Source organism: Chlorocebus sabaeus, chromosome 24, assembly GCF_047675955.1.
Source record: "Chlorocebus sabaeus isolate Y175 chromosome 24, mChlSab1.0.hap1, whole genome shotgun sequence".
Taxonomy (NCBI): Eukaryota; Metazoa; Chordata; class Mammalia; order Primates; family Cercopithecidae; genus Chlorocebus; species Chlorocebus sabaeus.
The window spans coordinates 26,780,066-26,796,937 of record NC_132927.1 but is presented as its reverse complement, the minus strand read 5'-3'; the positions used below and the strand labels follow the sequence as shown (position 1 = coordinate 26,796,937).

Genomic DNA, 16,872 nt, shown 5'->3' with positions numbered 1-16,872 from the left:
GCATGAGCCAACATGCCCAATCATTTTGTTGTTGTTGTTGTTTTAAGTTAGGATCTCCCTTCATTGCTCAAGTTGGTCTCAAACTCCTGGGCTCAGGTGCTCAAGTGATTTCTCACCTTGGCCACCTAAAGTGTTGAGATTACAGGTGTGAACCACCATGCCTGGCCAGCAGCATATTGTTTAATTTACATGTGTTTGTATAGTTTCCAAAATTCCTCTTGTTATTGATTTCTAGTTTTATTCCATTGTGGTCAGAGAATATACTTGATATAATTTCATTAAAAAAAATTTTTAAAGATCTGTTTTGTGGCCCAACATATTGGTCTATCCTTGAGAATGATCCACGTGCTGGCGAGAAGAATATATATTCTGTGGCTTTTGGATGAGACTGTCTGTAAATATGTATTAGGTCCATTTGGTCTGTAGTGCTCAGTAGTTTATTCTTTGTGATGCTTTTGTGAGAATTGTTCTCCTAATTTCATTTTTTATAATTCATTGCTAATGCATGGAATATGATTGATTTCTGTATGTTGATTTTTTTTTTAATCCAGTGACCTTTCTGAACTTATTTTGTTCTAATTGTGTGTGTGTCTGTCTGTCTGTCTGTCTGTCTATGAATTCCTTAGGCTTTACTATATGCAGGATCATGTCATCTGCAAATAAGTTTCTTTTACAATTTAGATGTCTTTTACCTACTTATTCTGCTTACCTGATTTCCACAGGTGGAAGCTCCAATACCGTGTTGAACAGAAGTAGTAAAAGTGGACCTTCTTGAATTGTTCTTGATCTAGTGGAGACGCATTCAATCTTTTACCCTTAAGTTTGATGTTAGCTGTGGATTCCCTTTATCAGATTAAGGAAGTTCCTTTCTGTTCCTAGTTTGTTGAGTGTTTTCTATCAGGAAAAGGTGTTGAATTTTCTCAAATGCCTTTTCTGCTTCTATTGAGGTGATCATGTGGTTTTTATCCTTTATTCTATTAATGTAGTGTATTAGTACATTTTTGGATGTTAAATTGATTTTACATTCCTGTGATAAATCCCTCTTGGTCATGGTGTAAAATCCTCTCTATATGTTGCTGCATTCAGTTTATTAGTATTTTGTTCAGGGTTTTGCATTAATATTTTTAAGGGATATTGGTTTGCAGTTTCTTACAATATTTGGTTTTGGTAAAAGGCAAAATATTTTTTCTTTCTGAAGAGAAACCAGAGCACTGGTTGTAGTATCAAACTAATATTGGCCTCACAGAATTAGTTGGAAAGTGATTCTTACTCTTCTGTTTTTTGGAAGAGTTTATGAATAATTAGTATTTTTTTTTAACATCTGGTAGCATTCGTGAATAAAGCCTCTCAGCCTGGGCTTTTTTTTTTTTTAATGTGGGAAGTTTTTAGTCACTTGTGTTATAGGTTTATTAAGTTTTTCTTGTCGAATCAGTTTCAGAACTTTGTGTTTTTCTAATAATTTGTTCATTCCATCTAGATTTTCTAATTTGTTGCCATACAATTGTTCATAGTGTTCTTTTATAAGTCCTTTTATTTCTGCAATGTTGGTAGTCATGTCCCTTCTTCATGTAAGTTTTTTTTTTTTTGGAGACAGGATCCCACTTTGTCACCCAGGATGGAGTGCAGTGGCACAATCTTGGCTCTTTGTAGCCTTGACCTCCTGAGCTCAAGTGATCCTCCCACCTCAGCCTGCTAGTAGCTGGGACTACAGGTGCACACCACCACACTCAGCTAATTTTTTTGTATTTTTTTTTTTTTTGTGACAGGTTTTGCTATGTTGCTCAGGCTGTTCTCGAACTCCTGAGCTCAAGCGATCCACCAGCCTCAGCTTCCCAGAGTACTAGGATTACAGGCGTGAGCCACCATGCCTGGCCCTTATAATTTTTAAGAATAAAAACTTATTGTCACCATTAAAGATGCTGGGTGTGGTGGCTCACGCCTGTAACCCCAGCACTTTGGGAGGCTGAAGTGAGTGGACCACTTGAGGTCAGGAGTTTGAGACCAGCCTGGCCAACATGGTGAAACCCCGTTTCTACTGAAAATACAAAAATTAGCTGGGCATGGTGTCGGGTACCTGTAATCCCAGCTACTTGGGAGGCTGAGGCAGGAGAATCATTTGAACCTGGGACACAGAGGTTGTGGTGAGTTGAGATCCTGCCATTGCACTCCAGCCTGGGTGACAAGAGTGAAACTAAAAAAAAGATGCTTTGAGAAAAAAAAAAAATTGTAGGGCTGGACTCAGTGGCTTATGCCTGTAATCCTAGCACTTTGAGAGGCTGAGATTGGCAGATTACTTGAGCCCAGGATTTCGAGACCAGTCTGGGCAATGTGGTAAAACGCTGTCTCTACTAAAAATACAAAAAATTAGCTGAGTGTGGTGGCACATGCCTGTAGTCCCAGCTTCTAGGGAGGCTGAGGTGGGAGAATCACTTGAGCTTGGGAAGTCGAGGCTACAGGGAGTCATGAATGGGCCACTTCACTACAGCCTGGGCAATGGGAGTGAGACCCTGTCTCAAATAAATAAATAAATAAATAAATAGAAATTTAAAAACTAGAAACAAAATTTTTTAAGAGACAGAGTCTTGCTCTGTTGCCCAGGCTGGAGTGCAGTGGCACGATCACAGCTCAGTACAGCCTTGAACTCCTGGGCTCAAGTAGTCTTCTTGCCTCAGCCTTTGAAGTAGCTTGGATTATAGATATGAGCCCCTGTGCATGGCCACATTTTAAAAAATAATTCAGTAAAATGGGCCTGACATAAATGAAAAAGACAAGATATAAAAGTCTAGTTTCAGTTTTTCTTATTGAGTTGTAAGAATTCTTTACATATTCTAAATACGAGATCTTTATCAGCTACGTGATTTGCAAATATTTTTTCTTATTGTGTGGGTTATCTTTTCAATTACTTGATAGAGTCCTTTGATTCCACTTCTGTTTTTAAGGTCAATTATTTATTGATTTAAGCCTTTATACCTTGATTAAAAGTGTCACCTCATGAAATTCTGTTCCCTCTTTGATATGAAATAATGACTTGTGAATTCTAATATACCTTCAAATATGCACCTGTGTTTTCTTTTGCCCCTTTCCTTAAGTAAAGAAGAAACTGTACCTCTAACAGATATTTTTCCCATAAATAAATAGAAAATAAGTTGATGAATTTACTGTTTTTCCCCTTGCAACAGAATGTATTAGTAAATACTTTATAATGTATTCCAAAAATAAAAGGGATTGTCTTGTCAGTTATATTCCATTACACTCAATACCAGTTGTCTTTCTGATGTACTGATATTTTACATTTTCTTGAAGAAATAAGGAGGCCATTCTGTTTTGGGGGGGGCAGTGGGGAAGTAAAGTCCAAGCAACTTATGCTTCTCTCCCTTCTGGGATTGAGAATGTGGTAGTGATGAGTTGCTTATGGCCAAGATGCACATAGAGACTCTGGTAACAGAAGTGGAAATTGAGGCTACATTTCACTTTTAGGGAAAATTTGTTTTTATGCCATTTCTTAAGACAACTTTTCTTGGTGGAGGAAGAAAATAGTCATGAAGAAAGGAAGAATTAGATATGTGAAGAAAAAATAATTTTAAAAAATTAACCTCGTTTGGGTCATACAATAGTTGATGATTTTCCATTGACTTTATCTTTCATCACTGATGATACATTGACCTCTATCAAGGCTCCTTACCTTTTTTTTTTTTTTTTGAAGCTTATAGTAGCTGTTGAACAAGAAGAAATTCCCAGACTTCAATCCTTGTATGAGAGAGGCCTCCAGAATGGTGTCCAGGGCCTGAGGCTGATCCAGCAGGAGGATATAAAAAAGAAGGAGCCATATTGTAGGGTAAGTGATTAACCAGCTTCAAAGGGATGTTTTTATTTAGGGCTTAGTCCTGTGACATGGAGGCTGAGGGTGAGTTTATAGGAGGCAGGAATAATGTAAAATCAGTCAGATAATCCTGTCACAGAAGTAGTGAAGTGACAGACACAAGAGGGCATTGCCACAAACTCTGGACACCTGATTTCTTTCTCTGTGAGAAAATACCAGGTCTGACCGACATGAACAAAGACAAGAGGAGGCCTGAGACCACATGGCATGTTTGGAAAACACTGAGCAGTGAGGTGTGATTGGGAGCATTGGGTATATAGGGAAAGATAAGAGATGAGACTGAAAAGGCAGGGTTAGGCCCACATAAAGGGCTTGGCATTCATGCTAATAAGATTGAAGTTTATCCAGTAGGCATGGGGAGCCATTGAACATTTTTGGAGGAGGGCAGCTGTAGTGTCTGATCTATATCACAAGTGGATAAGGCTGGCGTGAGTTTGAAGAGTAGCTTGTAGACTATCTTCCGTAAACTTCCCATAGGGAAAAAAATAGTTCTTTATTCATGAAAGGGACAGGAATAGTAATATAACAGTTATTCTGCATGTTAACTTTCACTGATAACCTTTCAGAGACTATTAGTCCAACTTCGCAGTTTCACTGACTGTTCCAATGAATGGCTAATTTTCTCCTGTGGGTAGAAATTTAACTGTTCCAATAGCTGGACTCCCGGAATGTGTCTCAGAGAATGTGACCTTGAACTTGCTATCAGGCAATGCTTTTTAACTTGGTTTAGAGAAACACTATGGGAAATAGGCTGGAAAATATGTAGACTATTAGACCATTTATTTGTTCATCTACATCTCTCAGAGTGGCACACCAAAACTGCAGTGTTTTGTCTTCCCCATTCTACTCCTTGACCCCAATTACTGTCTTTGAATTGTGCTTTGGTTTTATGGCATCAGCCTATGGAGAAGGTCATTGTATCAATCACTGTGACCTCCATTGTGAGGATGTGATTGAGGACATAAGTTATTCACTCTGTTACACAACATCTTGCTCTGAGAACCTGCAGGAGACATTTCTCTCAGATCTTAGTTCTGAGAATAATTTTATTCTTCCTGACCACAGTTGGCTTGTTTTTATCTTATGGACACTGAGTGATTTAACTTATTGCATTGCCCTGTGTACTTTGGCTGCAAGGAAGCTCAGAGACACATTTGTGCCCTACTCCTGCCAGATATCTAGGGCCTTAAACATACATTTTTATTTTTGTATACTAACTTCCCTCTTCATTTCATCTTATCTTTCCACCCTCCTTTTCTGTCTACCCTAATTTCTTGGAACCATAACGTACAATGGAAATTATAAATGGATAGCTTAGTGAATTTTCACAAAGTGTGACCAGCACCCAGGACAACAAACAAATGTTACCAACCTCCCAGTACTCCCCTCATGTCCTTCCACTAGGACGTTTCCCCTAAGAGTAAACACTGTCCTGACTTCTTACATCATAGGTGGTTGAATGTTAGGTAAGTAGAATGATATAATATGTGTTCTTTTGTATCTGAGCTTTTTTTTTTTTTAAGACAGGGTTTTGCTGTGTTGCCCAGGCTGGAATGCAGTGGTACAGCATTATTATAGCTCACTGTAACTTTGAACTCCTGAGCTCAAATAATCCTCCCACTTCAGCCTCCCGAGTAACTGGGACAACAGGTGTGTGCTACCGCATCCAGCGAATTGTTTTTTAAAAAAACTTTTTAATTAAATTTTTTGTTAACCCAGGCTGGTCTTGAATTCCTGGGCTCAAGTGATCTACCCATCTTGGCCTCCCAAAGTGCTAGGATTACAGTTGTCAGCCATCATGCCCAGCTGTGTCTGGGCTTCTTAAGTTCAGTATTGTTTATTAAATTCATCCATATTGTTACATATATTTGCAGTTTGTTTGTTGTCCTTGCTGTATACCGTATCATTCATTCTATGAATGTAGCATGATTCATTCTACTGTTGATGGGCATTTGGATAGTTTCCAATTTGGGACTCTTCCAAAAATTGCTGCTATGAAAATTCTAGTACATATGTTTTAGTGAGCACATGTACACGCTTTTATTGGGTATATACCTATGAAGGAACTTGCTAGTTTGCAATTTATGGATATGTTTAGCTTTGGCAGGTATTGCCAGAGTTTTCCAAAGTGTTTGTCCCAATTTATACTCTCATGAGTGTTCCAGTGCTCCATATCCTCAACCGACACTTGGTATTGCTTATTGATTTTATTTTAGCCATTCTGGTGGGTATGTAGTGGTATCATATTATGATTTTAGTTTATATTTCCCTGTGGACTCACACATTTATGCACCTTTATATGTATTTATTGACCATTTGGATATCTTATTTTGTGAAGTACCTGTTTGAGTCCTTTACCCACTTTTCTATTGGGTTGACCGTCTTTCTTATAATTATTATTCATTTTAGGACATGTAGTCTGGATATGAGTCTTTTGTTGGATATATATATATGCATACACACACACACACACACACAAACTGCATATCACAAATATCTCCTACTACTCTGTAGCATGTCATTTTATTTTATTTTTTTTTTTTGGAGAAACAGGGGGTCACTCTGTCACCCAGGCTGGAGTGCAGTGGTGTGATCACAGCTCACTGCAATCTTGAACTCCTGGGCTCAAGCAATCTTCCTGCCTCAGCCTCCTGAGCAGTTAGGACTACAGATGTGTGCCACCACACCCAGCTAATTTTGTATTTTTGTATTTTTGCAGAGATGGGGTCTTGCTATGTTGCCTAGGCTGGTCTCAAACTCTAGGGCTCAGGTGATCCTCCTGCCTTGACCTCCCACAGTGCTGGGATTGCAGCATTTCACTTTCCTAATATTGTCTTCAGATTAATAGAAATTCTTAATCTTAATGTTACCAATTTATGCCTATGTTTGTTTTTTATGGTTAGTGTTTTTTGCATTTTAGTTAAATTTTCTGGATGCATTCAAAGACTTTGTAAGAGAAATAAAATAAAATAGGAAAAAAAAAAAATCTTTGCCTAGCCCAAGGTCTAGAAGATATTCTATGTGTTTCTCTAAAAGTTTTATTGTTTTATGTTTCACATTTAGACCTGCAGTCCATTTGGAATTGATTTTTATATATGGTATAAGTTAGGGGTCAAGGTATATTTTTTCCCCAAACGGATACCCAGTTGAGTCAGCATCACTTATCAAAAAACCATTATTTTCCCACTGTGCTGCAGTATTGCCTTTATGATATCAGATATGTGGCGGGTCTATATCTGGACTCCATTCTGTTCCATTGCCTCTTCTGTGCTACTACCATAATATTTAATTATAATAGCCATTTTTTTTTAATGGGATTTCACTCTGTCACCCAGGCTGGAGTGCAGTGATGTGATCACAGCTCACCATGGCCAGCTAATTTTAAAATGTTTTGTAGAGACAGAGTCTCACCATATTGCCTAGGCTGGTCTCAAACTCCTGGGCTCAAGTGATCCACCTTGGCCTCCCAAATTGCTAGGAATACAAGCATGAGCTATAGTAGCTTGGCCTATAGTAGCTTTTTCTTTTTTTTTTTTTTTCCGAGACGGAGTCTCTCTTTGTCACCCAGGCTGGAGTGCAGTGCCACCATCTCGGCTTACTGCAACCTCCATCTCCTGGGTTCAAGCAATTCTCCTGTCTCAGCCTCTCCAGTAGCTGGGATTACAGGCACCCGCCAACATGCCTGGCTAACTTTTGTATTTTTATTTATTTATTTATTTTGAGATGGAGTTTCACTCTTGTTGCCCAGGGTGGAGTGTAGTGGCACAATCTCAGCTCGCCGCAACCTCTGCCTCCTGGGTTCAAGTGATTCTCCTTCTTCAGCCTCCCGAGTAGCTGGGATTACAGACATGCACCACCAGGCCCAGCTAATTTTTTATTTTTAGTATAATGGAATTTCTCCGTGTTGGTCAGGTTGGTCTCGAACTCCCGACCTCAGATGATCCTCCAGCCTCGGCCTCCCAAAGTTCTGGGATTACAGGCATGAGCACCTGGCCCTATAGTAGCTTTTTAATGGGCCTGAATATCTGGTAGAGTAAGGCCTTCAGTTTTTTTCTTCAACGTTGTCTTGGCTTTTCTTGGATCTTTACATTTCTACATGAATTTTGGAGTTAATTTGCTAAACTTCACAAGATAACCTGTTATGATTTTGATTAAGTTTGCACTGAATCTGTATGTCTATGTGGAGACAATTTACATCTTTGTAGTATGGAGTCTTCCAATCCTTGAACTTCATATATCCCTCCCTTTGTCTGGATCTGTTTTAATTTATTATATAATGTATTATGGTTTTCAGGATATAAGTCTTGCATGGCATGTCTCTTAACATTTATGTCTACAAATAATTTGTATTTGATGTTTTCTGATACTCATTAATAGTATTGTTATTTAAAGTTCATTTTTTATTTATTTGTTGCAGGTATATGTGGAAATATAATTGATTTCTGACTTGTATTCAACTTTCTAGTTAAATTTACTTATTGGTTCTAAATAATTTGTCTAGAAATTCTTTTGGATTTTTTATACCCAAACATTTTATCTGCAAATAATAACTATTTTATTTCTTCTTTTCTAATTCATATACTTGGTTGATCCAATGGTTAATCCTAGTTTGTATAGTTTTATATGTGTTTTTTTATTTTTACAAACTGCTTCATCCTTTCTGCAAAAAGACAAGATGGAAACGTATTTTTTCAAGTTCAGGACAAATAAAAGCTTAAAGGAAAAAAAATGTATTTTTTCCCTTTATCTCTGGTTGTAAAGTTAAAGTTGGGTGAAAATGTGCAAGATTTTCTGAATTCATGTAAAACTCCTAAGACGCTGATAGTACCCAGGAGTCTAAATAATGTTGAATGAGTTCTTCCTGCAGAGAAGGTTATAGCATCTTGGTCTCCAGCAAGCCACCTATTCCTTTCCTGGCACCCAGTCAGGATAATCAAACTATTTTGCTTGTGGGATACACTAGATCTTGTTACTTCCCTTTTCTCTCCTCAAATATTCCTTATTTCTCTGAGATAGTGAATTAATGACTGATTTTTTTAAGTAGAATATTTTCATTGATATCTTATTTTGGCCACCTGCTTATTTCACACTCTGAGCAAATTCTAAATGGTCAAAGTCAAGGTTGGCAAATTCTGTCCTGTGGGCCACCTGTTTTTTTCATCCTGCCACCTGTTTTTGTATGGCCTGAGAGCTAAAAATTTTTTTTTTTTTTTTTTTTGAGACGGAGTCTCACTCTGTCACCCAGGCTGGAGTGCAGTGGCACGATTTCTGCTCACTGCAACCTCTGCCTCCCTGGGTTCAGCAGTTCTCCTGCCTCAGCCTCCCATGTGGCTGGGATTACAGACACATGTCACTACGCCCAGCTAATTTTTGTATTTTTAGTAGAAACAGGGTTTCACCATATTGGCTAGGCTATTCTCGAACTCCTGACCTTGTGATCGCCTGCCTCGGCCTCCCAAAGTGCTGGGATTATAGGCGTGAGCCACTGTGCCCGGCCATGCTAAAAATGTTTTTTACATTTTAAGTGTGTTAAAAAAAATTAAAAGAAGAACATTATTTTGTGATGAATTAAAATTATATGAAATTCATCCAGGCGTGGCGGCGTGTGCCTGTAATCCCAGCCACTTGGGAGGCTGAGGCAGGAGAATCGCTTGAACCCAGGAGGCGGAGGTTGCAGTGAGTGAAGATTGGGCCACTGCATTCAAGCCTGGGCAACAAAGCGAGATTCCATCTAAAAAAAAAAAAAAAAAAAAAAAATTTGTGAAATTCAAATTGCAGTGTCCATAAAGTTTTATTGAAATACAACCGCAAATATTCATTTATGTATTGTCTGTAGCTATTTTTGTGCTGAACAGCCTCATTGAGTAGTTGCAACAGAGATCATAAGCCTAGATAGTCAAAAATATTTACTATCTGTCTCTTATAAAAAAGGTTGCCTACCCTTGATCTAAATAGCAGGTAGCTACTGAAGGACTTGAACAGAACACTGACAGTCAAAATGTACTAATTTAGCAAAGTTTATCAAATTTGAATATGTAAGATGGAACTGGACATGGGGAAGGGAGAACCAAAGCCACTTATTGTTATTTTTGAATTATCTGATTCCAGTAATTCTCAGACTTAAGGGAGTTTTGACATGTTATCCTTTAGTTTATCTTGTTGCATCCTTCCATTTTTTAAAATTAACTTGGATCTAGCATAAAGTGAGCACTATAATGTAGCTGTTGATAAGGCAAACAGACATAAGCTCCACTCTCATATCTGCCTCTTTAATGGCTGTTAACATTGAGTGGGTTATAATCTTTCTAATCCTCAGACTCCTCCTTTGTAAAATGGAGATTGTTTTGAGAATTAAATGAAATACTATGTGTAAGGCATTCGGCTTATGTTAATCCCTTAAGAAATGGTAGATATTATTATATGCTTATTTAAACAATCCTAGTAAATTCAAATTGGTTTTGTTTGAAATATTTGGGGATGTTTTCATTTCTGCTTTCTTCAGCTTTTTTCTGCCAGCCTCCTCTAAAGCCATAAAGCCAACCTCTTCTGGTCAGCTTATTAGAGTGCTCTTTCTAAATCTTTGAATGAGATGCTCCCTGAATCATGAATTGTTAGTAAGGCTAATTAGATCTTTAAATGTGTTGTAATTTTGTCTTTTAACACACTCAACGGGGGGCGGAGCAAGATGGCCGAATAGGAACAGCTCCAGTCTCCAACTCCCAGCGCGAGCGACACAGAAGACCGGCGATTTCTGCATTTTCAACTGAGGTACTGGGTTCATCTCACTGGGGAGTGCCAGACGATCGGTGCTGGTCAGCTGCTGCAGCCCGACCAGCGAGAGCTGAAGCAGGGCGAGGCATTGCCTCACCTGGAAAGCGCAAGGGGGAAGGGAATCCCTTTCCCTAGCCAGGGGAACTGAGACACACAACACCTGGAAAATCGGGTAACTCCCACCCCAATACTGCGCTTTAAGCAGACAGGCACACCAGGAGATCATATCCCACACCTGGCCGGGAGTGTCCCACACCCACGGAGCCTCCCTCATTGCTAGCACAGCAGTCTGTGATCTACCGGCAAGGCAGCAGCGAGGCTGGGGGAGGGGCGCCCGCCATTGCTGAGGCTTAAGTAGGTAAACAAAGCTGCTGGGAAGCTCGAACTGGGTGGAGCTCACAGCAGCTCAAGGAAACCTGCCTGTCTCTGTAGACTCCACCTCTGGGGACAGGGCACAGTAAATAATAACAAACGCAGCAGCTCTGCAGACGCAAACGACTCTGTCTGACAGCTTTGAAGAGAGCAGTGGATCTCCCAACACGGAGGTTGAGATCTGAGAAGGGACAGACTCCCTGCTCAAGTGGGTCCCTGACCCCTGAGTAGCCTAACTGGGAGACATCCCCCACTAGGGGCAGTCTGACACCCCACACCTCACAGGGTGGAGTACACCCCTGAGAGGAAGATTCCAAAGCAAGAATCAGACAGGTACACTCGCTATTCAGAAATATTCTATCTTCTGCAGCCTCTGCTGCTGATACCCAGGCAAACAGGGTCTGGAGTGGACCTCAAGCAATCTCCTACAGCTACAACCTACAGCTGAGGATCCTGACTGTTAGAAGGAAAGCTATCAAACAGGAAGGACACCTACACCAAAACCCCATCAGTACATCACCATCATCAAAGACCAGAGGCAGATAAAACCACAAAGATGGGGAAAAAGCAGGGCAGAAAAGCTGGAAATTCAAAAAATAAGAGCGCATCTCCCCCGGCAAAGGAGCGCAGCTCATCGCCAGCAACGGATCAAAGCTGGACGGAGAATGACTTCGACGAGATGAGAGAAGAAGGCTTCAGTCCATCAAATTTCTCAGAGCTAAAGGAGGAATTACGTACCCAGCGCAAAGAAACTAAAAATCTTGAAAAAAAAGTGGAAGAATTGATGGCTAGAGTAATTAATGCAGAGAAGCTCACAAACGAAATGAAAGAGACGAAAACCATGGCACGAGAAATACGTGACAAATGCACAAGCTTCAGTAACCGTCTCGATCAACTGGAAGAAAGAATGTCAGCGATGGAGGATCAAATGAATGAAATGAAGCGAGAAGAGAAACCAAAAGAAAAAAGAAGAAAAAGAAATGAACAAAGCCTGCAAGAAGTATGGGATTATGTAAAAAGACCAAATCTACGTCTGATTGGGGTGCCTGAAAGTGACGGGGAAAATGGAACCAAGTTGGAAAACACTCTTCAGGATATCATCCAGGAGAACTTCCCCAACCTAGTAGGGCAGGCCAACATTCAAATCCAGGAAATACAGAGAACGCCACAAAGATACTCCTCGAGAAGAGCAACTCCAAGACACATAATTGCCAGATTCACCAAAGTTGAAATGAAGGAAAAAATCTTAAGGGCAGCCAGAGAGAAAGGTCGGGTTACCCACAAAGGGAAGCCCATCAGACTAACAGCAGATCTCTCGGCAGAAACTCTTCAAGCCAGAAGAGAGTGGGGGCCAATATTCAACATTCTTAAAGAAAAGAATTTTAAACCCAGAATTTTATATCCAGCCAAACTAAGTTTCATAAGTGAAGGAGAAATAAAATCCTTTACAGATAAGCAAATGCTTAGAGATTTTGTCACCACTAGGCCTGCCTTACAAGAGACCCTGAAGGAAGCACTAAACATGGAAAGGAACAACCGGTACCAGCCATTGCAAAAACATGCCAAAATGTAAAGACCATCAAGGCTAGGAAGAAACTGCATCAACTAACGAGCAAAATAACCAGTTAATATCATCATGGCAGGATCAAGTTCACACATAACAATCTTAACCTTAAATGTAAATGGACTAAATGCTCCAATTAAAAGACACAGACTGGCAAACTGGATAAGGAGTCAAGACCCATCAGTCTGCTGTATTCAGGAGACCCATCTCACACACAGAGACATACATAGGCTCAAAATAAAGGGATGGAGGAAGATTTACCAAGCAAATGGAGAACACAAAAAAGCGGGGGTTGCAATACTAGTCTCTGATAAAACAGACTTTAAACCATCAAAGATCAAAAGAGACAAAGAAGGCCATTACATAATGGTAAAGGGATCAATTCAACAGGAAGAGCTAACTATCCTAAATATATATGCACCCAATACAGGAGCACCCAGATTCATAAAGCAAGTCCTTAGAGACTTACAAAGAGACTTAGACTCCCATACAATAATAATGGGAGACTTCAACACTCCACTGTCAACATTAGACAGATCAACGAGACAGAAAGTTAACAAGGATATCCAGGAATTGAACTCATCTCTGCAGCAAGCAGACCTAATAGACATCTATAGAACTCTCCACCCCAAATCAACAGAATATACATTCTTCTCAGCACCACATCGTACTTACTCCAAAATTGACCACGTAATCGGAAGTAAAGCACTCCTCAGCAAATGTACAAGAACAGAAATTATAACAAACTGTCTCTCAGACCACAGTGCAATCAAATTAGAACTCAGGACTAAGAAACTCAATCAAAACCGCTCAACTACATGGAAACTGAACAACCTGCTCCTGAATGACTACTGGGTACATAACGAAATGAAGGCAGAAATAAAGATGTTCTTTGAAACCAATGAGAACAAAGATACAACATACCAGAATCTCTGGGACACATTTAAAGCAGTGTGTAGAGGGAAATTTATAGCACTAAATGCCCACAAGAGAAAGCAGGAAAGATCTAAAATTGACACTCTAACATCGCAATTAAAAGAACTAGAGAAGCAAGAGCAAACACATTCGAAAGCTAGCAGAAGGCAAGAAATAACTAAGATCAGAGCAGAACTGAAGGAGATAGAGACACAAAAAACCCTCCAAAAAATCAATGAATCCAGGAGTTGGTTTTTTGAAAAGATCAACAAAATTGACAGACCACTAGCAAGACTAATAAAGAAGAAAAGAGAGAAGAATCAAATCGACGCAATTAAAAATGATAAAGGGGATATCACCACCGACCCCACAGAAATACAAACTACCATCAGAGAATACTATAAACACCTCTACGCAAATAAACTGGAAAATCTAGAAGAAATGGATAATTTCCTGGACACTTACACTCTTCCAAGACTAAACCAGGAAGAAGTTGAATCCCTGAATAGACCAATAGTAGGCTCTGAAATTGAGGCAATAATTAATAGCCTACCAACCAAAAAAAGTCCAGGACCAGATGGATTCACAGCTGAATTCTACCAGAGGTACAAGGAGGAGCTGGTACCATTCCTTCTGAAACTATTCCAATCAATAGAAAAAGAGGGAATCCTCCCTAACTCATTTTATGAGGCCAACATCATCCTGATACCAAAGCCTGGCAGAGACACAACAAAAAAAGAGAATTTTAGACCAATATCCCTGATGAACATCGATGCAAAAATCCTCAATAAAATACTGGCAAACCGGATTCAGCAGCACATCAAAAAGCTTATCCACCATGATCAAGTGGGCTTCATCCCTGGGATGCAAGGCTGGTTCAATATTCGCAAATCAATAAACATAATCCAGCATATAAACAGAACCAAAGACAAGAACCACATCATTATCTCAATAGATGCAGAAAAGGCTTTTGACAAAATTCAACAGCCCTTCATGCTAAAAACGCTCAAGAAATTCGGTATTGATGGAACGTACCTCAAAATCATAAGAGCTATTTATGACAAACCCACAGCCAATATCATACTGAATGGGCAAAAACTGGAAAAATTCCCTTTGAAAACTGGCACAAGACAGGGATGCCCTCTCTCACCACTCCTATTCAACATAGTGTTGGAAGTTCTGGCTAGGGCAATCAGGCAAGAGAAAGAAATCAAGGGGATTCAGTTAGGAAAAGAAGAAGTCAAATTGTCCCTGTTTGCAGACGACATGATTGTATATTTAGAAAACCCCATTGTCTCAGCCCAAAATCTCCTTAAGCTGATCAGCAACTTCAGCAAAGTCTCAGGATACAAAATTAATGTGCAAAAATCACAAGCATTCTTATACACCAGTGACAGTCAAACAGAGAGCCAAATCAGGAATGAACTTCCATTCACAATTGCTTCAAAGAGAATAAAATACCTAGGAATCCAACTTACAAGGGATGTAAAGGACCTCTTCAAGGAGAACTACAAACCACTGCTCAGTGAAATCAAAGAGGACACAAACAAATGGAAGAACATACCATGCTCATGGATAGGAAGAATCAATATCGTGAAAATGGCCATACTGCCCAAGGTAATTTATAGATTCAATGCCATCCCCATCAAGCTACCAATGAGCTTCTTCACAGAATTGGAAAAAACTGCTTTAAAGTTCATATGGAACCAAAAAAGAGCCCGCATCTCCAAGACAATCCTAAGTCAAAAGAACAAAGCTGGAGGCATCACGCTACCTGACTTCAAACTATACTACAAGGCTACAGTAACCAAAACAGCATGGTACTGGTACCAAAACAGAGATATAGACCAATGGAACAGAACAGAGTCCTCAGAAATAATACCACACATCTACAGCCATCTGATCTTTGACAAATCTGAGAGAAACAAGAAATGGGGAAAGGATTCCCTATTTAATAAATGGTGCTGGGAAAACTGGCTAGCCATAAGTAGAAAGCTGAAACTGGATCCTTTCCTTACTCCTTATACGAAAATTAATTCAAGATGGATTAGAGACTTAAATGTTAGACCTAATACCATAAAAATCCTAGAGGAAAACCTAGGTAGTACCATTCAGGACATGGGCATGGGCAAAGACTTCATGTCTAAAACACCAAAAGCAACGGCAGCAAAAGCCAAAATTGACAAATGGGATCTCATCAAACTAAAGAGCTTCTGCACAGCAAAAGAAACTACCATCAGAGTGAGCAGGCAACCTACAGAATGGGAGAAAATTTTTGCAATCTACTCATCTGACAAAGGGCTAATATCCAGAACCTACAAAGAACTCAAACAAATTTACAAGAAAAAAACAAACAACCCCATCCAAAAGTGGGCAAAGGATATGAACAGACATTTCTCAAAAGAAGACATTCATACAGCCAACAGACACATGAAAAAATGCTCATCATCACTGGCCATCAGAGAAATGCAAATCAAAACCACAATGAGATACCATCTCACACCAGTTAGAATGGCGATCATTCAAAAGTCAGGAAACAACAGGTGCTGGAGAGGATGTGGAGAAATAGGAACACTTTTACACTGTTGGTGGGATTGTAAACTAGTTCAACCATTATGGAAAACAGTATGGCGATTCCTCAAGGATCTAGAACTAGATGTACCATATGACCCAGCCATCCCATTACTGGGTATATACCCAAAGGATTATAAATTATGCTGCTATAAGGACACATGCACACGTATGTTTATTGCAGCACTATTCACAATAGCAAAGACTTGGAATCAACCCAAATGTCCATCAGTGACAGATTGGATTAAGAAAATGTGGCACATATACACCATGGAATACTATGCAGCCATAAAAAAGGATGAGTTTGTGTCCTTTGTAGGGACATGGATGCAGCTGGAAACCATCATTCTTAGCAAACTATCACAAGAACAGAAAACCAAACACCGCATGTTCTCACTCGTAGGTGGGAACTGAACAATGAGATCACTTGGACTCGGGAAGGGGAACATCACACACCGGGGCCTATCATGGGGAGGGGGGAGGGGGGAGGGATTGCATTGGGAGTTATACCTGATGTAAATGACGAGTTGATGGGTGCAGCACACCAACATGGCACAAGTATACATATGTAGCAAACCTGCACATTGTGCACATGTACCCTACAACTTGAAGTTTAATAATAATAAATAAATTAAAAAAAAAAAAATGACTTAAGTTGGTACAGAAATGTGAGACCTGTTTGTCTTTAAAAGTTAAACTAATTGTCTCATATTGATGTTATTTTTATGCTTTCTTGTAAAATAAACATTTTCACTATTAAAAAAAAAAAAAAAAACACACTCAACGGTTTTGTAATGCA

General features: G+C 39.5%; 1 protein-coding gene across 3 annotated transcripts in view; it reads left to right on the top strand.

The window, feature by feature from the left end:
• L2HGDH (L-2-hydroxyglutarate dehydrogenase) overlaps positions 1-16,872 on the top strand; it is a 73,042-nt gene that overhangs the window by 14,156 nt on the left and 42,014 nt on the right. For all 3 annotated transcript variants that reach the window (XM_007986641.3, XM_073010974.1, XM_073010975.1), the window contains one exon: positions 3,704-3,835. In XM_007986641.3, the coding sequence (XP_007984832.3) occupies positions 3,704-3,835 (132 nt within the window). The remainder of the gene's footprint in view (positions 1-3,703; positions 3,836-16,872) is intronic.